This window comes from Equus przewalskii, chromosome 31 (genome assembly GCF_037783145.1).
Source record: "Equus przewalskii isolate Varuska chromosome 31, EquPr2, whole genome shotgun sequence".
NCBI classification, from domain to species: domain Eukaryota; kingdom Metazoa; phylum Chordata; class Mammalia; order Perissodactyla; family Equidae; genus Equus; species Equus przewalskii.
In genome coordinates this window covers 5042436-5068948 of record NC_091861.1, presented here as the reverse complement: position 1 = coordinate 5068948, position 26513 = coordinate 5042436, and the positions used below count along the sequence as shown (strand labels likewise).

The 26513-nt window shown below is 42.1% G+C and overlaps 1 protein-coding gene across 3 annotated transcripts in view; it reads right to left on the bottom strand.

Moving 5' to 3' along the window:
* KIF26B (kinesin family member 26B) overlaps window positions 1–26513 on the bottom strand; it is a 442768-nt gene that overhangs the window by 135020 nt on the left and 281235 nt on the right. For all 3 annotated transcript variants that reach the window (XM_070602597.1, XM_070602599.1, XM_070602600.1), the window contains one exon: window positions 5038–5221. In XM_070602597.1, coding sequence (XP_070458698.1) covers window positions 5038–5221 — 184 coding nt within the window. The remainder of the gene's footprint in view (window positions 1–5037; window positions 5222–26513) is intronic.

Here is a 26513-nt window from a genome sequence, read left to right as displayed (position 1 = left end):
TTTTAATAGAGGTCAAAAATATGCTGCTACTGGGTTTGAAAAATAGTGCTGAAATAAGACAGATGACTTAAAATGAGGATGGAGAAGAAGAAAGAATAACGGCTCCAGCCCTTATTGCGCAAGAAAAATAATCTGTCCAGGCAAGCAGGTGTATTTCTAAATCGCCACTCTGAGGACTCCACCAACGCGCCTGCCTGTGGGCTGTGTTGCCCCCAGAAGAGAAATCTCAGTGAAGCGCTTCAGAAATGCACAGATGGATGGGCACGGGTGCTGATGGGGATCCACCATAGTGGACACCACACAGCCTTTCTTCTACCCAGACTAGGCTAAGTGGGGATCCCAGGGACAAGGGAACAGCATTTGTAGCTCAGGAGTGGTGGCTGAGGCTGATGCCAGGCAAACATGTTGGCGAGAGTCTAGAGTGTATGAAGATCAGGATATACCCAATCCTTCCTTTGCAGGATGTGGCCCAGAGCAGCCAACCAGTTCCTGTGTACTGTCCCCTTCAGTGGCGCCTACTGCAGTGCCTAGAACACAGTATGTCTATAGATATTCACTGAATAAATCAAGTATGACAAGCCCTCCCCAACCTGTCCCCAGCTTAATTTTCCATAGTTCCTCTTTATGTTTGCACCATCCAGTTTTTTATGATCTTTCCAAATTCTATAGAGTCTGTTCTCTTGCTGCTAGCACTCCTCTATAAGAGTTTTCTTATATTCCCAAAACATGATTGGGGAAAAAAAGCTGGGTATTGATCATGCCATCCTTCTGAGGCATCCCTGAAGATTATGAAGGAAAAAGAAGGCTCCTTTTCCCTTCATGCTTCATGTATTTCCCTGCAGGTATTCTTGTGGGAAGAGGAGAATTAACCAACATAAAGGTGGATTGTCATCATCACAGTTACGATTGTCGGCCATTACCATTCTCACCTGGAAAAGCATTTCTGCACCCGGGGTATGGCGGCAGAGCCAGATACTTAGTGAGCTAAACAGATATCATGGTTTGCTCTAGAAGCTTGTAATCCAAGACAAAGAGCTCTGACTTAAGCTGTGACACACTAACAAATGAACCTTAAACATGGATGTTAATTAATTGAGCAAACAAATTTCATGAAGAGCATTGACTGACTTAGGAGAAGGAACCATTTTCAAACAGATTAGAAGTATCATTAACATATAAGCCAAATCAGTGAAATATAAATGGGGACTAAGCTGCTTTGATCTACTAATCATCTTTATCTATTCATTAAGAATGTCTCTACAAGACCTCTTAGTATAGTTTCTTTATATATCTTGAAGGTTAGACAGAATTATTTTAAGTCTGTAATTTCAACTTTTCCTTAAATCAGATTGTCCTTCATATTGGTCCAAATTGGTGAGATTGCTAAGACTGGAATAATGCATTATAAGATTATAAGTGCTGTAAGGACAGGCATTCTGGCTTGTCCATGATTGCGAGCCTAGGTGACACATAATCGGTGCTCAATAAATATTTGCCAGGTGCCAAGAACTTCTCCAGGTGCTGAGGATCCTGACATCTTTCCTGTGCTGTGTGCACTGTGCTTTTGCTCGAAGTATATTGAAGTCACCTCAAATTCTCCCATCACCACGGCCTCCAGAAGAGCTTCGGCCTCAAGAAGTGCTTGGCGGCCAGCAGTGACTGTGGGTGGAGGGTGGGGGGAGTTGCTGCTGGAATCAGCAGGAGTGGAATGGAGAGCCTCTGCTCTCCCTGTGTGTCTGCTCCTGCCTGTTACGGCCCTTCCTCTCCCAACCATGACTCTGAAAAGGGAAGTGGGTCCTTCTCCACTGGATGAAGCCAACTGGTTCCCAAGGTCATTGTGCTACCACCATGGCTGCATTACACTCTTGTCTCTAGCCTAAAATTTTAAAGGTCATATATATCTAGTGGCAGCGCGGTGAGACAGTAGAAAATAAAATGACTTAAAGGTTCTGACTCGTAGGCTCGATCAGGAGGCACCTGAAAATCTCTTACCCTCTCGGGGCCTCAGTTTTCTTGTTCACTAAATGAGAAGGTTGCTCTAAAGAAACACCTAAAATCCCTTCCATACCTGTGAAAACCCCCCAGGTTCCCTGAGGAAGTCCTCGGGTGATGAGGCATGAGAGGTGGGGGTTGGGCTGGGCTTGCTCCCCACCCTCCTCAGGTTTAAATAATTAGGTTGTATTGTCAATTCCATCAGGTTTATCTACTTCAGCCATACTAAGATATATATATATATCTCACCATTTGTGTTCTCTATTGAACTCTACCGTATTTCTTTGAGATGTGAACATGTAAATTATGCACAGAGATGAACTGATGGAAGTTTTTCCATATGGGTAAGAACTGCAGTTCCTAATCATAGTGAGATAGGAGGGTGGGAAAAGCATGAGGCTGGGCAAGGAGCCTCAGCTAAGGTCAAGCAGTTGGGCGTCTCGTCCCTGTGGCAGAGGAAAGGCCTCTGGCCTTAAGTGAAGCAGACACTCCTGGTGCAGGAGGAGGCAGGAAGGGAGGTGTGCTTAACGACCTCTTGTTTCCATCACACACACATTTTCAAGTTACAAGTATCTGATTACTACTTCCAGAGAGCACACTCCCTCCCACTGTCACTTCCTCCCCGCCAATGCAAACACAGCCCCCATGCTCCACAGGACAGCTGCCATATGGCATACCTTCCATCACCTTCTCTGATACCCCATCTGATGACCCCATCCATGACACACTTCCACGGACAAACTCAGGGCTTCCTGCTATTCCTAGCTGGTTATGTCATCTCTTTCTCTCCCATTTAAAAAAAGCATATTGGATTGCAAGTGAGTGAGAAGAATAATATCTTCCATTAAAAAAAGGTGTATGATTTGCAAGTTTTAGTTTACTAATGATTATAATATTAATTGTAGTGGTACCTGCTCTTATACCTGGCTGTGTTATTTATAATTACACTTATCTCTGGCCACTACATACAGTATGTCATGAAGTCAAGGTTGGACCAGCGCCCCCGAAACTTCTTTGTGGCCAGTGCTGACTCATCCTCCTGGCTGGTAACAGTCTTTCTGCTGGGTCCGTCCTTGGCCTTGGTGCCCTGATCCCCTCGTCCCAGAATTCAAGGGAAGGGGGTAGGGATTCGGGATGGGGGAAGGAGGAGACCAAGGCCTGGGTGTTAGGCCCACCTGAAGCTGCATCTACATTGACCCTTTTAGGAACTACAGCCAGGGCCACTATGATGGATACAGGAAGATGGTTTCTTATGTGGTTCATTTCGAGGTATCTTAGACAGGACCTTAGAGGGTGTGTGAGAGCACCAGGCTGGCTAATAACCTGGTGCCTCTTCAACATGATAGTATTTAAATACTTGTTCACAGTTACAGAAGTGAAGTTGGATGTTGCTCTAAGAGGAGAAGGAGACTGCAATGGGAGCTCCATTTCATTCTGTCCAGGGCACTTCAGCTCTGGTGCTAAAGTTCCAAACTCTTCTCAGCAAAACAAAAGCCTATGTACGCTTCAAAAATGGTTCAGATGGTAAATTCCATGTTATGTGTAATTTGTCATAATTAAAAATAAATTTATTTTTTAAAAAGGCCTGCAGTTACATGTACCCACCCTCCTTAGAAGGCAGCATATCAACCTTCTATTGTGGTGCCCCCGTGGGGGTGTCACTGCCCTTGCTCAGCAGCTCCCACCCACACGAGTCCTCTCCCAGAGAGGAGTCCTGGTCCATATGGTTTTCTCCATCTCCTTCCATGGCCGGTGATGCTACAGCAGCCCTCCCAGGCTGAGTCCAGGCTGCTGCCCTGCTGCCATGTTTCTCACTTGACTTCTGGGCCAAGGAAAGCCATCAGGTGAAAACGACTTGCCCTGACCAATGCCATGGAAAATTCCAGGACTGCATGCTTTCCGTTAAAGTAAGCATTGCTCTACTCAACATAATCTTAAAATTTAAACGCTGTTGGAAAGAGTAACATAGCAAGTTCATACCTTCCCAACAGGGTGGTGAAATTGGGGGTGGAGAGCACAGGAGGAGACAGGAGTAATGCAGAAAGGAGGAACGCACAAGGGAAGAAGGGGAAAAGGGTGCCAATGTGAACTCCAGAAGGACTACTGAAGTAGGCTGGGGCCACCGAAGACCACGAACCTGGCAATAAGCATGTTTGGGAGTCAAGGGGAAAGGGAATCTGTGATCAAAATAAGTAAAATCTCAGTCCACATAGTTTAGCAGCTGTTCCCTTCAGCAAGACCTACAATTTCCCAAAATGAAGCCTAAGGCTGGAGTCACATTAAGTCAGCAAGGGACCGGCGAGGTTGTATGCAGCATCCTACTTCTGATGAAAATAAAAGAAATAAAACAGCTACCCCTTTCTTTAGCTAAACCTTTTTATAAATCCCAGTTTATTTACCAATTGAAGAGCAAACCAAAAGTTACTTCACCCAGACGTTTATCTCAGAAGAGAGAGTTTAGAGATGACATTTAAAAACAAAGTCATCCCAAACGGAGCTGAGCAACATCTCGTAATAGCGTTCCCACATCTCTTTCTAAGTGTTTCTAACAATTCAAAATTGCGTTTCTTGGCTAGAATGGCACAGCTGAAAATGCTCCCTAGAGATCTCATCACTGGTCTGGTTCAAAAGCAGAAGTTGTGATTTCTCTCAAGAGGAGGAAAAAATGAAAGTGTCACAGGAAAATTACGAAGCATCTTTATGTCTTATTCTTGTACTGTGTCTTTTCTTGGTCTTCTCCCTCTGCCTTCTTCTGTCTTTTGCGTCTTTTCTTTAAATGCTTACAGTTCTATTAAACAATACTAGGCTGTTTTTCTCCTGCCAAAATCAAACCAGATCTTCAATAATTGGAATGTCTTAGTTTACTAATTTACTATTTAGTATACGTAACAAAAAAAATGTGCCGTACTTCCAAACGAATTTCATTCTGTCTCCTTTTTCTGTCCCTCTTGTTTTAACACACAAACAGGAGCCCTCATTTTCCTCTCATCCCCTGATACAGACCCCACACCCTGAGCCAGTGGTGGAGAGGGCAGAGGGGCCTACCTTGCCCAGGCCTGGGGTGTCCTTCACCTTGTTGACAGCCCTCAGCAGACAGGGTGGGGCTGGGGGAGGGGATGTCTGCAGGATGCCGCTGAAGCTGGTGGCAAAGAGAGGTGGCTCGGCAACAGAAGAAGTAGAAGGTCGATGTTTCTTCTTTTTAGAAGACAGGTTTAACTTCTGGGCAGCTCTGGAGGGAAGAATGCAGAAAAGAGACAATAAGGGAAAAAGTATGGTACCATCAGAGATGCTACAGTTACTTCATTTTCCTTCTCTTAAAGAACTGCCTAGTTCTTCTTGAAGCTTCATAGTGCTCTCCTCGTCCTCTGAGTGTTCAGCAGTAACCCCTGACTATGACTGAGGGAACTTAATGAGCTGCCCAACCATTTACACAGCAGAAACAGGCCGTAAAGTTGCATGGTTCTGCCATTGCCATTTACAAAGAGTTGTTTGTTATCCACAAACGCTCAGCTTAAGCAGAAATAAAGTTGGTCATCTTTAGGGATAAACGGCCCCTTATTACGTTAATCATTCCATAACTTCTCTGGTATAAACTCAAGTGTGAGAGACCTTATGAGCTATTTAGAAACCCTAACACATTGTAAAATCCAAACCAGTCTGATGAAGAACCGCGTGGTGATTGATCAAGGCATGCTTGGTATATGGTCGTGGAAGAAAAACACACGCCCCAGTGCAACGGGAAGATGGAAATCTGGTTTTAGAAACATAGCACCGAATCAGAATAAGCTCCAGCCGGGGGCAGGGTGCTGACATGATGGGCTGCTCTTGTGCAAAACAGGCTTTTGTGCAGGGTGGTCTGAAACACAAAATGCAATTCATGGACAAGTGCAAGGAGCGGGGCGGTCAGAGTCACGGAGGTGGCACAGAGGGTGCAGACGGGGAAAGGCAGGAGGGAGGTTGCCGGAGTCAGTAATAACACGGGTTGTTCACATCACGTCTTCCATCATTCCAACGTTCTGTAACACCTAAAACACGATGGTCTTAGAGGAGAAGAGGAATCCAAGATAAGGGACGACATGAGGCATTTCACAGACCATAAGATACGCATTTCTGGATTAATTCTTGGTGTTTTCACACTATGTTTCTAAGAATTCCAATTTCCTTATCAAAAGTTATTAAACATCTGAGCTGCTGCTTAAAACAAATAGACTGACTTTATTCTACAGATCAAAACCTTATAGTCTCTCCAGTGTTCTTACCAATTACATGACAGGTCAGAAAAGAGGCTGGTCAAAAACACAAAATCAGCATTGTTTTGCATCCCTTCTCATCTTAATGATCTGGAATAGTTGGTTTTAATTTTGTATTGGTAATTATGATTTTGACAAATCCAAACTTTTGAGCTACAAAATTACCACTGCACAAATATAGCAAAGGGAATTACCATTTCAAAGCTTAATTTTGGTTAGCTGTAAAACTGGAAATCTGTTTGAGAAGACTGAAACACAGAGGAATAGGATACAGGAGGAATAACAGATTTTGATGGAATGATACCCCAACAGTCCCAATACCATGTGCCAAACTTTGGGAATTCTACAGTCACTCAACTGTAGGATGATGAAAAATGAGGGGCACCAGAAGCACATTTCCACAATGTTTCTTTTTCCAATCAGCGAAAAGAAAAATCGAGGAGTAATTTTTTTTTTCATGATCTCATTGGTACTCTTCCTGCTGCTTTCTTTCTAAAATTAAAGGTGAAGTGGAAATGTTCAGTGACTAGTCCGGTGCCTCTCTTGGCAATTTTCATTACTCTTTGAGATTCTCTCCCTAAATGAACAGTGACTCATCCAGAGGTGTGTGTCAGCATTGCATTCTTCCGACACCCACTCCTCCGCTCAGCGACCTCTCACTGTCTTCAAGCCAGGCTGCTATAGACGTAGGAGAGCTAGAAAGAAGGGGGAAGATGATGACCTGCTGGCAACTGAAAGGTGGTGTGTATCCATTCACATTAGGATTCTTTCGTATGGTGGCAAAAGGACTGGAGAGTTGCTATGTTTCCCATTCCCCCACCAGTTGGGGTTCCTAGTCCAAATGGGGAGACAGAGAAGGGAGTGAACAAAAAGGCAACTCAGAAGAGGTAGTGGCCTGCTGGCTTTTTCCTTTTCCTTATCTCTACCACCCATGCCACACACTCGTCAACACAGACCCTGCAGGGGAAGACAGCGATGGTCCTTGAAACTAAAGCATATGAAGGACATCCCAAGGACATCACCCCACGGCTTCACTCCTCCCTTGCTCCCTCCCTCTCCTACAATATCAATTTTCACTCTATGCTGCATCATTCTCAATGGCATATAAACATTTTGTTATTTCTCCCATCTTAAAAAATAAAACACAAATCCTTCTATTGATTCTTCTTCCCCAGTCAGCTACTGTTCTGTTTCCTTGCTCATCTTTGCAGCAAAACTCATGGAAAGTGTTGTCTATACTTGCTTTCTCCAATTCCTCTCCTTCCATTCCCTATAAGCTCGTTCCAGTCAGGTGAGCATCCACTGTTCCTCTGAAACTGCTCTGGTCAAGGCTACCAGTGACCTCGATGGTTGCTCAATGTAATGGTTCTCAGCCCCAGCTTCCCTGACCTATCAGAGCACTGAGTGTATCCTTCCTCCTTATATACGTTATTCTTGAGGCGTCCAGGACATTCCTCGTTATTCCTTGCCAGCTTCCTTTGCTGGTTTCTTCTCTTCTCCCCAACCTGTCAGTGGTGGGGTCCCTCAGGGTTCAGTCCTGGGTCCTCTTCACTTCTACACTCAATCTACTGCTGTTTTCTTCCAGGATCACAATTAAATAATACCATTATGCCTATGACTCCTAAATTTTTATTTCCAGCTTAGATCTCTCTTGGGAACTCTATATTTATTTATCCAACTACCTCTTCAAACAATTCCACTTGGATATCTAATAGATATCTCAAACTTGCATCTCTAAAATCGAATTTCTGGTCTTTTCCTGAAAGCTGTCTGCCCTCAGCCTTTTCTGTTTCAGAAGGTGGCAATTCCATCCCTGCAATGGCCCAGACATCTTTGACCCCTCTTTTTCTCGCACCACAAATCTGACCCATCAGGAAATCTTGTTGCTTTAATTCAGAATAGATCTATGATCCAATCACTTCTCACCACCTTTACTGCTACCATCTTGGTCTGAGCCACTAACCTCTCTTGCCTGGATTAATGCAATAGTCTCCTAACTTGTCTTCCTTCTCCTGTTACCTCCCTCGCATCCCAGTCTATTCTCCACACGTTAGCCAGAGTGATTGTTCTAAAACATAACTGCTCAAGATCCTCCATTTTGCTTCTCATCTCGTGGTAAAAGCCAAAGTACTCACACTGGCCTATAAGGCCTTACATATATCCTCCTTCATATCTCTCAGAGCACCTTTCCTACTCTTCTCTTCTTTGATCACTGTGCTCCAGCCTACTAGCCTCCAAATTCTCCTGGCACCCTCCTGCCTCAGGGCCTTTGCACAGGCTCTTGCCTCAGCCTGGAATGCTCTGCCCCAGACAGAGATAGGCAAACAGGTTGCTCCCTTACCTCCTTAAATCTTTGCTCAAATGTTACCTTATCAATGAACCTACCCTGCCCACCATGGCAGACTGTATTTTCCAAAGGGATGGGATATACCAATATGTATCCCATCCTACATGCTCTTCTTATGACATGATATGACACTTCTCCATTGAGAGGTAGGGTGCATTTTCCTTCTCTCCAAACCCAAGTGGAACTTTGAAATTGCCTTGATCAACAGAATATGGTGGGAATGAGGCTGTATGGCCTTCTAGGGTTAGGTCATAAAAGGTAATACGGCTTCTACCTGGCTCTCTCACCCTTGAAACCCAGCCTCCATGTTGTGAGAAGCCCAGGCCAGGTGGAAAAGGCCACATGGAGAAGAACTGAGGACTCCAGACGACAGCCAGGGTCAACCACCAGACGTGTGAGTAAGCGAGCTTTTAGATGATTCCAGGTGCCATTCTTCAAGTCTTCTGGCTGAGGCTCAAGGCATTGTGAAGCAGAGCCAACCCCACTATGTCTTGTCTGAATTTCTGAACTCAATAATAAATTATCATTGTTGCTTTAAGCCACTAAGTTTTGGGAGCAATTGGTTACACAGCCATAGTAAATGATACACCACCCACTCCCAAACTCTGAATTTCTCTTCTCCTGCTTGCCTTACCCACCCGTCCTCGCCACCATGGCACTTCTTCTCTTCTAACACAGTAGATGATTCACTTGCCATCATGTTTCCAGTTTGTTATCTGTTTCCTCTCTAGAATGTCGGTTCCGATAGAGCAGACAGCGCATACAGATTTGGTGAATGAGTGAATGAATAAAGACTGAAGGAAATGGGGATATTTAGCCTGGAGAACATAAACCTGGAGAGAGAGGAAGGAAGAGTCTTCTAAAAAAACTGTCTTTAAAAAAAAGTGAATAAATGAAATGTGGCAGGAAGTATTTGTCAAGCAAGAATGCTGATAATTTCAAAGGCCATCTTTTTGAATCTCAGAAAGCCTCTGAGGAAGAGAACGGTACTCCCATTTACCAGACAAAGAAATGAAGCTTAAAGAGTTAAATCCAGAGTCCTTTTAACAAGTGACCTGAATGTGAGCATTCTGCTTCTTCAGATACTAGGTAGAGAATAGGCAAGTTACTTAAATTCTGATAATATTTATAATGTATATAAAAGGGCTCACACAGCACCTGGCATAGCTGGCATCCAATAATGCTATTATCGTCATTATCATTACTACAAATATTATTATCCTCAGTTTCTGCATAGTAAGGTACAGCAAAAACAGTACCTACATTTATAGATTTTTTTAATGAAAATTAAGTAAGAGCGCATGTCACGGGTTAATACACAGGACGTACTTAATAGATGGTACTCTGAAGGAAGATAATAACGAGTGCTGGAGCCAAGACTGAATTTAGGTCTCCGTGCCCCATAGCACCTCTCAATAGGCAGCAAAACAAGTCAGTGGAATGTAAAGGCATGTTTGGGTTGATAAGTGTAAGGGACATCTTTCTAAAAATTGGATAAACCATTAGTGATGGGTCTGCTTTATGAAATAGTGAGCCTCTGTCCCCAGACATATCCAAGAAGTGGCTAGAAAATCACTGACAGGCAACATCGAGGAGAAGAATGCATGCATTTGAAAATCAGATGACTTCCAAAATCTCTTCCAATGCAGAGATGCTGAAATGACCCCGGAATCTCTGTTCCATCGAGGGAAGCCTCTGTTGGCTTCAATGAAGAAAAACAGTAATGGAGGGAATGATTTTGAGAACACACTTAAAAATTATTTTCTTCTTAAAATATGCATATAAAGTAAATGTATTAGAGAATTCCAGAATTTAGAAATTAATAGAAATCACATTTTATAGCTGTATATTCTATAAGAATGTTTTATTTTCGTTTCGACATAATTATAACCAGCTGTGTGTTCTCCATTTTATATGTCCCAGTTTCTTGGAAGTCAGCAGCTTCTGTTCCTCTTGGACAGCACTTCAATGACATGCAGATAAGAGAAGGTTAAGATATAGAAGTCACTCATGTATAATTGTATTATTCAGTGACATAAAGGAGAGGCAGTCATGAAAGTATCGAAAAGGTAAAGACATTTTGGCTAGAGATATATTTTGTGTAATTAATGCTTTACAAGTTCTTTTTCCAGAGGGAGAAGAAAACAAATGAGGGGTTGTTTTATAAGATGTCAAACAACAAAAAAATTAATCCAAAAAGCTATTATAAGCGATTTTACTTGTCTCCTTCTTACCACAAATAGTATCAGATATTTCCTACAGCTATTCATCCCAGCACACATCTTTAAATATCCATGAGCTTCATTTAAATCTCTGTGCCTTATTTCAAGAAAAAGATCGTTTCTCTAGCAGGATGAAATTAATATTTACTGAGCACCTATAAAGAAAGTGGTGCCAAACAAGGCACCATCTGGCTGTGAGGAGAAGAGCAATAGTGTAGACTTGGGGAGAATTTAAACCTGGTGAGCTCAATTCTTCCCTCTGGGTTTTATCCCTTCCTCTCCGTAGCCTTACTCATCTCACACCATCTTAACACATCAATATGGTGAATATCATATTCATCATATCATATTCAGGAATCAGTTTAGAATTAAGATGACTTTCACACGGGGTTCTCATTGGCCAGATCTACCCAGATCTAAAAAAACGAAGTAAATAATTATCTGGTAAGTTTAACTGGTTTAGGTAGAGAAAAGTCTTAGGTTTCAGTTATATAGAGTAGAGGGGGGAACTTATGGAGATTTTCTGATTTTTTTCTTTGCATTTGGGTGATAGACTATTTGGCCCTGGATTTTCAGAATTGTGGGGTGTTTAAATGGAAAGCCCCTTATTCTAAGTGCATCTCATGAGAATTAAATTGGGGTCTGCCACCCTTAGTGTCTAGGGATGACTAAGATATTAACCTAACAATCTTTTAAGAACTGTTAGCTTCATGAAGAATAGAACTTCCCTTAGGGAACAGCAGGAATATCAGGCAGTACAGTTGTTTTTTAAGGATTCTCTATCCTTTTTAAAATTCTACACACCATGTGTTGCTAACCACTTCCTGAGAGCATTTCATCTTGTCTGGGGGATACTCAAGTGTGGGATGCTCAGCGAGGTGGGTAAAAGGTTGATAAAAATTAAGAGGTCATTCAAGCTCTACTAAATTGGACCCAGGCAATTGATTGGTGAGATATCAACTGAAAAAGTGCTCAAGAGGAGGGCAGGGGGAGACCCTCAGAGCTCCCACATCTGCTGCTCAGACAGGGTCCTGACCCGGGAGGGGGAGGAGAATGGCAAAATCTCCACAGTCAGCATGTAAAAGACAATCAAAGCTGCAATTTAATGTGACAATGGCTGGGGTGGCCATGGGCTACAGCGGCTTATGTGCCATTATAAAATATCTCAATGCTCTGAGGACTAAGACTATCTGATAATGAGCAATGACATGACAGATCACAGCAGCTCCCAGGAAATCCATGGGGTCAATGACACAGGGGTAGAAGAAAATAAAACAGATTATAAACAGGGAGGATACGTGACAAGAACCAGTGGTCTGAGGCAAAGCTTCTGGAAACAGTTAAGATATCCATCTACACGTAAAAAAACACCAGTCATACTTCATCTTGAAATAACACCTATTTAAAAGTATTCTGGCAGAGCCATGAAGCATGTTACTCATTTTGGAAACTCTCCAAACAGGGATAAGGGCATCCTCCTTCACCTTTCCATTTTCTAATTGGCTGTCACCGAGGTCATTTCCATGTCTCCGGAGGCTGAAAAGCATATGGGTCTTGGAGTTTTTCTGATTTTTATGTAAATGACCTATTTCGTTAGTGCAGGAAGATAATTCATGACATGACTTCAAATAAAATGTTTCCTGCTAGGAGGCAAAATATGGCTGACCATTAACCTCAAACAATATTCTGTTAAAACACTACAGTCAGACATTGTTATAATTTGAAAATGGATTGATTTTTGCAACGTAATGCACAATATTAACCCATAGTGATAATCACCTTTGTTCTTCTCTTAAAAATTTACCCATTCTTCAAGGGCTCATACAAATTGCCCTCATCATCTACTCAGTGATCATCATCCTTTGCCCTGAAGTCTTACAGCCATCGGTCTTGAGAGTATATATCTTATGTTTTAATACTTAACGAGGTGCCGCTTTGTGGTATGGTCTTTTGCTCCAGGGTGTTATTAGTGTTGCCTCCATCCCTGCATTATTAACTTATTGAAGGTCAACACCATGTTTTTTTCTTTCTTCTGTAGCTCATTCCCTGCCCCATAGCTTTGTGTCTTGTTGAAGGGATGGTGTGTACTCACTCAATGCTTCTTAATTGATCCTGCCTTTGGAGTTACATCAACACCTGCAAAGTCCCAAGATTGAGTAGCCTGTAATGTTTAACTCTTTCTAAAGCATTTACCACACATGGTCACATCCATCCTCACTCAGCCCTGTGTGGCAAGCCGAGAAGGTATTTGTCCCACAAATTACAGATTTGAAAAAATGAAGGCTCAGAAGTTACTTGATACTATCCACAGTCACAGGACTAGTGATGCTCATACTTGACATTAGGATTCAAGTTTTCTGTCTTCTAGACCCACGATCTCTCCAATGCATTGTGCTATGATGCCATTTGATAAATGAAAGAACTTATTTTATTTTATTTGGGCAAAGTAAAACCAAATGATAATCATTTGCCTAATAATGAAGAACAAAAAAAGGGAAGTTACATATTTTTGTATGTAACTCAAATCAAATCATATATAAGTATTTACCAATTACTGATCTAGTTGCTTAGCAACGTGCCTTCATATCACAGGGGGAAATGTCTCAAATGAGTGAGTTAGGTCATGCCCAGAATTAGGACATGAAAGGCAAATTATATGAAAATGGCTTCTCTTTTCCTACAGTCCCAACCCAGAGTGAGTCCTCGCATGAGAATAACAACAATACAACAACTACCACCACCACACAATATTATTACGTACCATTCTCCACTGCCTCATGCCTCTCCCTCTACAGACACAAAAAAAACACTAGAAGCTGCTTAGAATGCATCTCAGTGCTCTGGAAACTCAATCAATCAATCAATGTTGAAGGACAACCATGCCCAAAAGAACTATGTAATCAATAAGCTACACGTATGGCTAAAGTCAGCTTTGAGTCACCCAGGTGCTGCTCTGTGTTCAAGAGTCTACGCCTAAATTGCACGGATGAGAAGAATCCACACCACCTAACATTACTGATAACTTTCTATTGGCTCCACAGCAGCAGAGATAAACAGAAGCTCAGAGAAGCCTGAAGACACACAGCAGGTGAACCCACCACCCAGCCAAAAAGTGTCACCCTCAACTTGCAGCTGGAAACTTTTCCTGAACTGTGTTATCTGGGCAGCACACTATTCACTAACGGCCTGGAGGCACAAAAAGGGGAAAAAGCAGTATTTGAAAACCATACTATTGGTGGATGTTGCTTGTCCTTTTGTGTCTGGATTTTTTTCATGGTCAGAGTAAGAATATTATGGGTAAATGAAAATATACCCATAATAAAGGCAAAAATTATGGTCTCCCAAAAGAAGCCCATTCATACACTAATTTTTTACAAAAGCTATTCAGAATAAATCTTCTCCTTCCCTTAAAGCCAGGTACCTATGAAAGTGTTTGCTGAGCCAGGCTCCTTGTGTGAAAACAGAAACGCTTTCATCTACCCAAAAGAAGCAGAAAATGTTTAATAAAAGAATTAGCTGTCGGCATGGGAGACTAAACAAAAATACAAAACATGAATTTGTTATTTCCTGGCTGTGGAAATTTGGATTTTAGAAACACCAAATAAACACTCTCTCAGTGGCAGGATCTATGCCTTGCTCAGGCCCTTTGCCCGGAAGCTCCAAGGAAAGCGTCTCTGTCTCCACTTCTGACAGGCCTGTGTGCTGTTGTCTCTCTGATGCTGTGGTTTCTCATGGCTCAGGTAAGCTGCCCCCACGTCATTTTAAGAAAGACTTCTGCTCGTCTTGCTGGAGGTTAAGGCTTCTCAGCTCAGCTCAGCTGCTCTGTACCTTGCTGTCCCCCAAACCCTGCTCACCTCGGGCCACGTGGCAGCGGGTGATGAGACACCGCAGCTGATCTTGGCAGCTTTCTTTAATAGTTTGTGTGATGGGGACTCTGATTTAGCGCCTTCACTAATGGCTGAGATGCCACCTGCAGGAGGCTGGGCCCAAGAGAAAGGCCCAAGAAAAGGTTGAGAACCTCTGCTCTGATGAACTTAATTTCATCCAGAACTTGACAAGTTGGTACCACACTCCATCAGCAGCCTGAAGACATGTGGACTTTCCTACTGCACTTTTCTATTTCTGTATGTCCAGCAAACCCGGTAAGTCAGACCTGAATACTGCCGAGATAACAAGTTCCAGGTCAAGGCCTGGAGGAAAACACTCACTAGGGACAGGGGAGTTCTGTTTCTGAGACTGAATGACCTCAGGATGATGCCACTTGCTTCAAGCCTCAGCAATCTTTCATATTTTTAAGAGAGAGCACCCCACTCTTTCAAGGACGTTGGAAGATGGAGTAAACCAAAACTTCCTTTCAATTCACGTGTGATAGAAAAGTCTAAAGCAACATTCTAGCGATTTGTAAACTACCTTTGATGCCATGTGACACACACTTTAGCTTGTGACTCCATAGCTGTTAGCTTCTTTGTTATGCCCCATCACTATTTCTCTCCAGGCAGACTTACAAAGCCACACTTCTTTACTCCCTGCTGTCCTGGAGGGGTAGGCTCCCACCTGACAATACACACAAGACCTCCGTCAGGGAGGAAAAAAGCATAATGAACACAGAAGTCGGGAGGGCATTCTGCTTGAAGCCTGTTGACTATAGATGCCCTGGACAATGCCAAGTGAGGAGAAAGCACGGGGCAGGCACACTGCCCCATACCTGTGGGACACAGGCTTGTCTGCTGTCTCACCTGGTGTTAGTGACGGTAGACCCGGGTTTGGTGACATAGCCACAGCTGTACCCCCTCCTCCCCGTACTTGTTCCTGTTATGTAGCCTGTGCTAAGCCCTGGGTCTTGGTCTTGCCCGACTGCTAACCTGGCTTCCTGACCTCCTGCATCTTGGCTGCTGCTTGCTTGCCTGATTTCTGCTAACAGACCTTCTGCTCTAGCCTGGAATGATCTTGCTGGATTTCCTTCTCATCTGCACTTAGGTCCTCGCACACTCTTCTCTGTGCTAACTGACCTTCTGGTCATCAATCCCTTCTGACCAGATGCTCCCTGTCTGCAGACCTTTATGTCCCTGGCCTGATCTGCACAAGTCTGCTCAGTACCGGAGAAATTAGGTAGCTCAACTTCCTCCGGAGCCATACCTTTGCAATCTGGGCTCAATACATAGATTAAAAGAATTGTGAACACTTAGGACACCAGACTCAAGTAAATGCAAATGTAAGTTCCAAAACCCATCCCAAACTAGATATATATGATTTTAGTTAATTGCCTCTGCTGGTATCTTTCATAAACATGAATAATTGAAAAGTGGCTGGTCTTATTGAATGGAAATGATGAAACCACATAACTAAATCCAGCTATTTCAGTTGCCTATAAACATAGACAGAGAGAAAGACAATCATAGGCTAAGTAAAGCCCATTCCTTGTGGAATGCCAGTGCCTGATTTTTCTGCTGAGAAACACTTGTCCATAAAATATATATATTTATCTTTTACAGTGCAAGGCCTATCCAACTAAAATTAAGATTCCTTCAAGGAATAAGCATATTCCAGATAATTTGATTTCAAGAATCTAATGACTCTAATGTTCTTTTCATTACATCATGCTGCCTTTAGATGCTAACTCCAGTAGTTTCTAGTTAAATCATTTATATATATGCTAATGTAATGTTAAAAGGAAGAAACTGCAGGATCTACCATAAACAGAGAGCCCATTCAAAAGCCAAGGGTGACCACTAATTCCCTGGGAGTTTTCCTTAAGATTTATCTTCCTTCGCTGTTTGGAAGAAAATTATTTTGAAAAGCCTAAGAGAATGAAAAGCAGTTGCGTTGTTCACTTTTAATGTCTTTATTTTAAAAGAAATAGTGCTTTATTCTCACTTTCCCATATTTTGATCATGTGAAATTCAAAACTGACATGAAATTAAACACTTCAGATATAATTTGTTGCCTGAAGCAGCAAGCTGCTATCAAGGTGTGATAGCTAGAAATGGACAGCGTTTGCAGAGAAAATAAAGCCTTTAATCCATAAGTCTGTGCTCAATACCTGTAGCTCTTTCAGAGCAAAGCTAATTAATTGTCAATGCTGGGTGACATGGTTGGTGGTTTGGGGGCTTCTGCATTAATTAAATTTGAATATAACAGTTGGGTTCCTTTGCTAAAGGAAGTAATTTCTTTTTTCCGTTTAATATCAATATTTCTTTTTATTTAACAAATTATTTACTATAGTTGAAATCTGAAGAAATCATTAAGTAAGTTATTTCAAAGAACAACAGTTTGCATGGGGTCTCTGCATTACAAGAATATGAACAGGACACAGCAGTGGTGGAGAATGTCTGCCCCAACTCTCTGCTGCAAGGCTGCACTGCCCCAGACCCCCGGCAGTCTGTTAGATGGCAGGTCCCTCAGCAGCCCCGCTAGAGGGAGAGAGGTAGAAACTCACATTTCCTTTCCTGTCTAGTCTACTGCCACATCACTTGGGATGGAGTCTATGCGGATAGCTGGAAACCATGGTAAATGCCCATGGCAATAAAGTGCACTTGTCACAGGCATTTTCAAAAGCTCAGAAGCAAAGGAAAGGAGGCAGCTTTCCTTTTCAATAAAGTAGAGATGCGATCTCCACGGAGCAGATGGTATAGCTGAGAGATGACTCCAGAGCAAAATAACTCATGAAAGGAGGAAGATTCTATAGTAATCATGGCCTATTGAGACTATAAGGGCAATTCCTTCTGCGACTCTGCATCTAACCGCTAACAAGCTGCTAACAAAGGCCTATAATTCACTTTTTGTTGTGCGTGCTCGCTTATTTGATTCCTTCTGCAGGTGCAGGGCAGCGATGCTATGAAATAGCATGGGGGGGCGGGGAACAGCAGGTAGGTCTGCGGTGCACATCTCCAATGACCGGACAGGGACTTGAGCACTACGAACAGATTCCCTCCATGCCTCTTTCTACTATTGCACTTATTCTCTCCGACGCCACGCCTGAAGTTGTTGAGGGCTGTGCACACGCACCTCTGTGCATGCATACGTGTGTGTGTGCTGAGTATGGGTGGGGAGGGAGAAGGCAGGAAGAATAATAAAGAAATTAAAAATAAGAAGATAACAGTGGATTCCTCTCAAGTGATTCATCTTTCTCAACTGAAGTCTTTATTACATTCTTCATAGTTATTTTCTGTCTTGTAGTTTATAAGTATTTTTGAAAAGAATTAACAAATGATTAAACCCTGCTGAAAAGAGAGAAAATTATTGTGAAATAGATTGTAGGCAATAGAGAAATTTATCAAAATAAAATGAAGATTTAGTTCAAACTTCCCCAGTTAATTCTGGAAAGAAACGTGAGCCACATTAAACTGCACATGTAACTAATGTTTGCTTTAAAGGGCATATTATTTTTAGGTGGGTAAAATCTACAATAGGTGAAATTAAATTTTTTATGCTGTGGCTACTCTTAGTTATTAGAATCCTAAGTTAACTGATTTCATTTTTGCAGATTTTGGAGCAGGATTACATTATTTAAGAAGCCATATAGGTTTAAAGTACTATCTCAACTTTACTAACACATTGTTAATTATAATTACAGTTTTCTGACTCTGAATCCTTGACTAAGAAAAAAATGTCTAGGTTTATATTATTATAAGGAAAATAATATTTATGTACTGATCAAGCTCCTAGGAACAGACTGTGAAAAGAAGAAAATACCTGTTCTCTAGAGCAGGATGCCATCCAGCTGTGTCTGCGACTATATTGATGCACAGTTGGACAGAATGTAATTCATGCTATATAATCAATCAAACAATCAATCGTCTTCTCCTCGTATGGATTCCCACATTTACACAACAGATATGCTCCTACAAATTGCTTGTAATTTGAGTTTTTATAAGTTGAATCTTATTTCACATTGATTTCTATTAAAATTTCAGAGACATTTTATCTTTATGAATGATACTCAATTGAGAGTGGCTGCAAATATTTTCTTTACATTTCTGTGCTTTCTTTCTACTCTGTCAAACAAATCATTAATAACAACCACTGCAAAGAGCCATTCAGTGCTGTATTTAAGGATGCACCTAAGTGACTCCTAATCAATGACTCATTACCAAGAAATTCATAAGAAATATCTAAGATTTTTAGGGCTGGCCCAGTGGTGTAGTGGTTAAGTCTGCACACTCTGCTTGGGTGTGTGGGGTTCCTTCGTCTCCTGGCACAGACCTACACATGGCTCATCAAGCCACGCTGTGGCGGCATCCCACATACAAAATAGAGGAAGATTGGCACAGATGTTAGCTCAGCGACAATCTTCCTCAAGTGAAAGTAAGAGGAAGATTGGCAACAGATGTTAGCTCAGGGCCAATCTTCCTCACCAAATAAACAAATACATAAATTAAAAAAAAAATTTTAACTTTTTGTAAAAAGGCTTTGACTCCATAGACAGAAACCATTTATTTTTAAGACCTAAAATCTTGGTTTAGATCATCATTTCTAGTATTTGGATATAAAAAATACTTGGCTAGGTTTTCAGATTGGAGAGTCTTCAGCATAAAGATGGCAACTGAAGTTATGAGAATGGATGGGATGGCCCAGGGAGGTGCAAACTAGAATGAGAACAGAAAGTGGCCCATGATGGAACCATGAGAAACATCAACATGTAACAAGTGATGGAAAAAGAGGAGACAGCAAAGGAGATGGACAAGGAGCAGCCAGAGGCGAGAAGAAAAATGGAAAGAGACCACAAAAGACAGAGAATGAAGTGTCCACTGGATTTAGAATTAACACGTTCATCATCGACCTTGAACAGAATCAGAGAAGTGGAGGACATTCCAATGGGTTGAGAAGTAAATGGGGGCTGAAGAAGTAAAGAAAAGGAGACCTACACTATATTGTCTTAAAAAATTAAACTGTAAAAGAAAAGAAAGGGCCCGGCTCCATGGCCGAGTGGTTAAGTTCCCGCGCTCCGCTGCGGCAGCCCAGGGTTCGGGTGCTGGGCACGGACATGGCACCGCTCGTCAGGCCACGTTGAGGTGGCGTCCCACATCCCACAACTAGAAGGACCTGCAGCTAAGATATACAACTATGTACAGGGGGGTTTGGGGAGACAAAGCAGAAAAAAAAAAAAAAGAAGATTGGCAACGGTTGTTAGCTCAGGTGCCAATCTAAAAAAAAAAAAAGGAAAAAAATATAAAACATGTATTTTTATGCCTTTACCTAAATGCCTTGTACTGAATTATGATGCTATGATATGGCTTTGTTTTTACAGAGGTTGATATAGAAGCATCTATAAAAAACATTTCTATAGCTTATAAAAATTAAAGAAGATATCTTTCATCTTATTATTCATGCATTTATTTATTCATGTTATTCTACAAATACTGATCAAACACCTACTATTTATAGGTTACTATGTTATTACCCAATGTTCCCTACATAAGGATCCATTAAAAAAGAATTCTATGATTTCAACAGGCCTCAAGGAGTCTATGATAAAACGTGGGTGTAGAAAACAGTTATGTAAAGGAAAGCTTATGACTCAGTATATGCTTCAGCAAACACTTATTTAGTGTTACAGTATTTTAGTATTTCAGAGTTCCCTCAAGAGGCAGAAAAGAGAAACAGTCAACAGGACAGTCTGTGGAGCCAAATTGTCTGGGTTCAAATCCTTCTGCCACTCATGGCAATATTGCAATTGACTCGATGATTCTGACTCTGATGTGTTTCAGGTCCTGGGCATCTTGAAGATGAGTTTTGGTTGTGCTGTTGGCTGGAAGGGCCTTATTTAGAGCTAAGAAAGTTCAGAAAAGAGGACATTCTCAATTTGAGCCAATACATTGGGGTCTTCAACAGTCTTAAATCAGATGTCGGGGAAATCTCCATTGCTACAGTTGCTTTCGTCTGAAAACCATCAGCTGAAACTGGAATCTTCTGTCAACCACGTGTCTGCAGCCTTTGTGCGCTGGAGGTAATTCCTACTTGGTAGTCGCTCCTCTGACAGTGTGTCCTCATGCCAGGCTGACCAGGGCAGAACGACTGATTATCACCCTCACTGAGACACTTTAGACACTCAGAGAGCACGTGTGCAGAATCAGTACATGTGCACAACCAAATCCTGTGTGAAGCAAACTAACACAGTTAGTTTGGCCTGCAATTTATTTTGGGTGTAGACAGAATCATTTTCCTTACTGCACTGGAAATAAGTCATCTGTGCTGCACAAAGGCTAATGGAACCTGACTGCCATGTCCACACCAGCCAGGCATCTGCCAGTGTGGTCTCTGGTCAAGAGGAGCAGTGGGCCAAAAGTGTGACTTGCCACACTGCTTCTTACAATCGGCTATGATTACTTGTCTCTTCTTCACAGAACTGAAAGCTCCATCAAGTCAAGAACCAGGTCTGTCTTTCCTACAATTGTGTTCCCAGCATTGTCCATAGTGATGGTTGGATGGACGGATTGGCCCCAAATCACTGATACTGAAGAAGAAAGTCTGGCTGCATGTCTTCCTAATAGAATCAGTCCTATGGTCCTCACATGCTTCCAAAACATGGTTCCACCCTTCTTTGGTCTAGGTGGAGGTGACCTTTATTTAAGGATTCCTCCAGCCCAGAGTTCTGCAAGGCTATGCTTTGGGACATATTTGGATATATTTAAGTTTCTAAATATCTTCCAAACCAGTCTGTCAAGTTGTATTAACAGGTTCTTCATCATCTGTGGGAAAAGCGATTATTTTATATTTTGCAGGGAGGCTAAAATAAGATACTGTGTATTGCTTGTTAAAGGATGCAACAGTCTATCCTTCCGAGAGTTCCACAGATTCACCAGTGTCTGTGCTTCCCTGCCTCCATACCCACACCCTCACTCATCCTACAGTGTTCCCCGGGGAAGGCACAAGGTCAGAGCTGATACTTAATATCTCCTGCTCTCACGTAAGTTTCACGAGGGCAAGGGTTTTTGTTTGTTTTACTTCTTGCTAAGAATGGCACAGTAGGTGGTCAATAAACATTTGTAGAATGAGGGAATGAATGAATAGATTATTTTGTTTGTTTTTAAGGTTTGCTGGCTTCTTAAATGATGATAATCCATAAAATATTTTGTGGTATATTATTTTACAGGCTATTATGTTCATAAAAATATAATTATTGTGTTCATTCTAATTATTTTCCCACATCATTATTAGTCTGTGTCCAACATTTGTTTGATCAAGCCTTTGGGGGAGGGATGATTTTAAATTGCCTGTTGAAGCAAATACCCTCACTGAGCTCTCCATGAGTTAAAGGTTGTAGACTTCTGCTTCATAAGGTTAATTCCAAAAGTCAATTTGATTAGATGATTCTTTTTTCCACTTCTGACCTTTGGAAAAGAAACCATTTGCTGCCAAACCAGCAGGGGAGGGCTCTCTTTCTTTCCTCCAGAGGGGGCTCAAAGTCCACATTTCCTTGGCTTATCCCTGGGGTAGTGCTCACGATGAGACAGATGCCTTTAGATACTGCTCACATTTATTGTTAACTGATGAATCTTTGATTTTTTTTAAAAAAATAGATTTTTTTCGAAATTATATTTTCAAGGTAATTAAATCAATAATGTTCTTGTATTTGAACAATATCTTCCTATTAGGCTATCAACAAATGAAAATTTAACAAATCAATTCTAATTCTGCTCTGCACTTCCCCAGAATAAAAATATGGATTAAGCCAAACACTTAACTTTACCTAACTTTTTTCTCTTGTTGGATGCTCAAAACTTAGATAAAGCAAATGTGACTGTGTAAGTCTGAGTTAATATAACATATTCTCTATTTCAGGGCATAGTCATCCATTTCACTTGGAAATAGTTTTCTATTTCTGGACTTTAATAGCTCTCTGTCATTGTATTTTAAAAATGACTTCCCATTTATAGTCTTTACATATATGCCTTACCTACTTATAAAACTGTAAGCTCCTGGAGGGCACAGCCAGTATTTTATTCAAATATTTACCTTACATGTTGCAAGGGCTTTATGAACATTTGTTGAATGAAAGAATGAATGCATAAATGGATCCAAGAATGAGTGTGTAAGAGAGTGGGAGTTCTCACTAACTTTGCTCCCAGACTCTTGGCATAGTTTCCTTACCCAGAATGCCATTCTTCAAAGATTTAAAAGTCAATGAAATACATGATCCCTAAGGACTCTCCCAGCTCTAAAATGCTCTTGCTTCTGTAACCACTGGGACGCTTTGACTTACCATTATAAGCATCCAAAACATGGTTCCACCCTTCTCTGATGTCTTAGAAACCTCATTCGTATCTTTTCCCAGCGTTACGAATTTTGGGAGTACATCTTAACAAAGCAACCGGTTAACAGAATGCTGGCAGGCAGAGTGTTTACTATACCGTAATAAGACTTTGAACGACCTGAAAGGTGCTATAAAATCTTGTGCTTTTACTATAGATAGTTTCCCAGTGACTTCTTCCGACTTTTCAAGTGAAATCAAGTTGTTTGGACTCAGTCTCCTGCTATCTTTCCTGAAGACCTCTTCCTGTTAGAGCAATGATTTTTAGAAATGGATATACAGATAGAATGAGTTAACGAGAGTCTAAGACTACCCACTCACTCAGGCACAGAACCGCGGTTCTAACCTCAGGGGTGGGTCCATTCCTCCTCCTCTCCCTTGCACTTCACACATGATCTACTGTTTTCAATCAGCTGTGAAAATGTGACAGGATGTTGAATCTTATCCGATACACTTGTTTATTCATCATCATTATACCATCCTATTTTATGTGATCCATTACTAATCACTGCCTGTTTTGAGAATCTGAAAACAATTTACTTTTAATCATCATGCAATATGAATAGACGCGTACAACACCCCAGCACTTTCATGCTTCACTGCACAAACAGACTCAGACCAACTCCCCCGTCTAAAGTGCCCTCTCTTTCCAGGCACCTTCCTACTCACCCTTCTAGACGCATTTCTCATACATGTGTCTCCTTCCCACCACCCAAAGGAGATTTTATTCTTTTCTTCCATATGTTCTGATACTCTGTGGCTAATCATAGTGTATTAGATTAGAATTAATTTGTGTCTTCACCACTCCTCTCCTTAACTCACTTTTGAATCCCCAAAACCTTACAAAGCACCTGTAACATATTAGGTGTTCAATAAATGTTTATGTACCAAATATCTGCTTCCGGACCTAATTTTGATCTGCGAGCCTATAGCTTAAAAATACATCTATAGTAAGCTGTTAATTTGATGTTTATTAAGCTCCTGATAGAGTTTTAAATATAATACAACAGAGATTGAAATTTGTATGGATTTAGTCACCGCTGACAAAAGCTAAATGCTGGCAACTATTTCTCCTGTCTCCATTTATATATTTATATTCAACCCTTTTCCCATCCCAAGCGCCACACTGCAAAATTTTTGCCTATACTTAGTAAGCAAAATATGGAGAGAAAGCCCCCCGATGGTGGGCTGGGGGCAAAGAGAGCAGCCATGGAGAACAGCCAGAGATCTTTACAGAGCTAACAGCCCAGCTCCCCTCCCCACTCCCCAGCTTTTAGTCCCCAGTATCCAGGGACAGTCTGGCAACTGGAACTTTGTGTTCAGCTGACAAGAATGTGCAAATGACAGTTGTGGCTGTCAAGGAGCTTATTACCTAAGCGAGGAGCTTACATATTTATGAGCTGACATCTCAGATTTGTGGCTTTGCAGTATTCCTCAATTTCCCTTTAGAGCAGCCAATAGGCTCAGAAAGGCCTCACCGGCTCATTACTTCACCCCACATCTCCACCCCCACACCAGATACAGCAGGTGGCTCATTTGTGGAGACATCTGAGGGTCAAAGGAAAGTGAAAAATGAGCCTACACAACTCCTGGGCTGGACCTGACGAGGTGAATAATAGACCCACAGGGTATTCACTCTAATGGCAAAGGCAGCTGCAGTGGGCTTTTCCATAGATACGTGTAGGATTAATATATACATCCCTACACGGTTGTCTATTAACAAAGCACGCTCATGAACATGATTTCACGTCACCCTCTGGGCCATCTTGTGGCTCCTCATCAGGACTGGCCTTCGGGAATGAGTATTCTTGTTAAACACGCTTTTTCTTTTTCCCTGCAAAGAACATTACTTGAGGGAAAAACAGACCTAATGACAAGGAAGAGCTTGTTCATCAGGGACCACAGTTCAAGCATTTGCTATGGAAAACCACAACCTGAAGGCAGCAAAGACCCAAATACGAGGCTGGAATCCAAACCCAGGTTTGTTAGACTCAAAAGTCCTTGCTCTTTCTTCCACTGTGCTGCCTCCACGATGAAGCCAAGGAAGTGGGCAGTGTGTATTCTCTGTGCCTCAGGACCCCTTTTCTTCCTCTCTCCCCACCTCTGCTTTTAGAAACCCCTTTCCCTTCTCCATCCTCTCATGCAGGGATCTGAAAGCATCCGCTTATCCTCGGGGCAAAGTTAACTTACAGAGTGACCCCTCCCGGGGCCACTGGCTTTCAGAGTCTTATCTCTCATTTTGGAATGAAAAGTTTTGTTGCTCAGAGATTCAGACATCAGAGCCCTGGTCCTGCTTTTATGACAAAGAATGGACCTGTATTGCAAGAACAGGACCAAAAAAGAATATTGTTTTATTTCACTAAAATTTATGTATCTTAGTATCTGAAAAACCAACTAAACTACTGGTTAAAAGTACACTGTACCTCATACGAACTTAAAACTAGAGGCTTAAACTACATAGCACTCTCTACTCATCGAAGCCTTTCACAGACATTCTTTCTTTTTATCTTCACTCAAAACCCATGATGGAGGCAGGGCTGAGGTGCTGCCTTCCTTCTTTCTTTCATTCATGCATCCATTCAGCAAATATTTACTGAGCAAGGTCCTGATCTTGACACCAAACGCAGAACTTCAAGACAGAGGGGTCATTCTCAACGTGATTACAGTCCAGCGAGAGAGGCAGACGTGCACACAGTGGTGTCTACACGGTGGAGCCTGGTACGGAGAGAGGCAGGCGGCACAGAACTGCACAGCAGGGGCCCTGACCCAGGCCCAGGGGATCGGGGGAGGTTTCACAGAAGAAGAGAAGAAAGGAACTAGCCAAGAGCAGGAGGGAAGGAGACATGCTGGGTTGAGGGACTGGCAGGACGCTTGTTGGAGTCACCTGTTTAGGGAAATGGAAGTATTTCCATTTCCAGAGCACAGGGAAGGGGTGGTAATTTTCTCAAAGTCATACCAGTGGTTACTAACAAAGCTGGAACTGAAACACCCAGCCTTGACTCCTACTCCAGTACACCTTCCGTTCTATCACATTGCCTGCCCCAGGGTCCCCATCACTTAGGATCCGGGGCCTCTGTTGAAAGTGTCTGACAGACAGGCCCACTGCTGACAGAGGAACATAAGGACAGCATCAATAACAAGGAGATGACTATGCACTGTGCTCAGCACCACGTTTTATCATTGAATTCTCGCAAAACCTGATGAGGTAAGGTTTGCATGTCTTTTATTGATGCAAAGAATGGAAGCTTAGAAAAGCTAAGTAATTTACTGCTCAGTAGCTCAAATATGCGTAGTAACTGTCGGTTCTGCTGAATTCAGATGTCATCTAAGAGCAGTTCTTCCTTGGACTCCTGGAGGAGGACAAGGAGAGAAAGTGTCCAGGAGAGAAGGCCAGTCCTTCCTCCCCTCAGGAAGACCTGCAGGGGTATTTTTCATAGGTCAGCTTTCTTCGC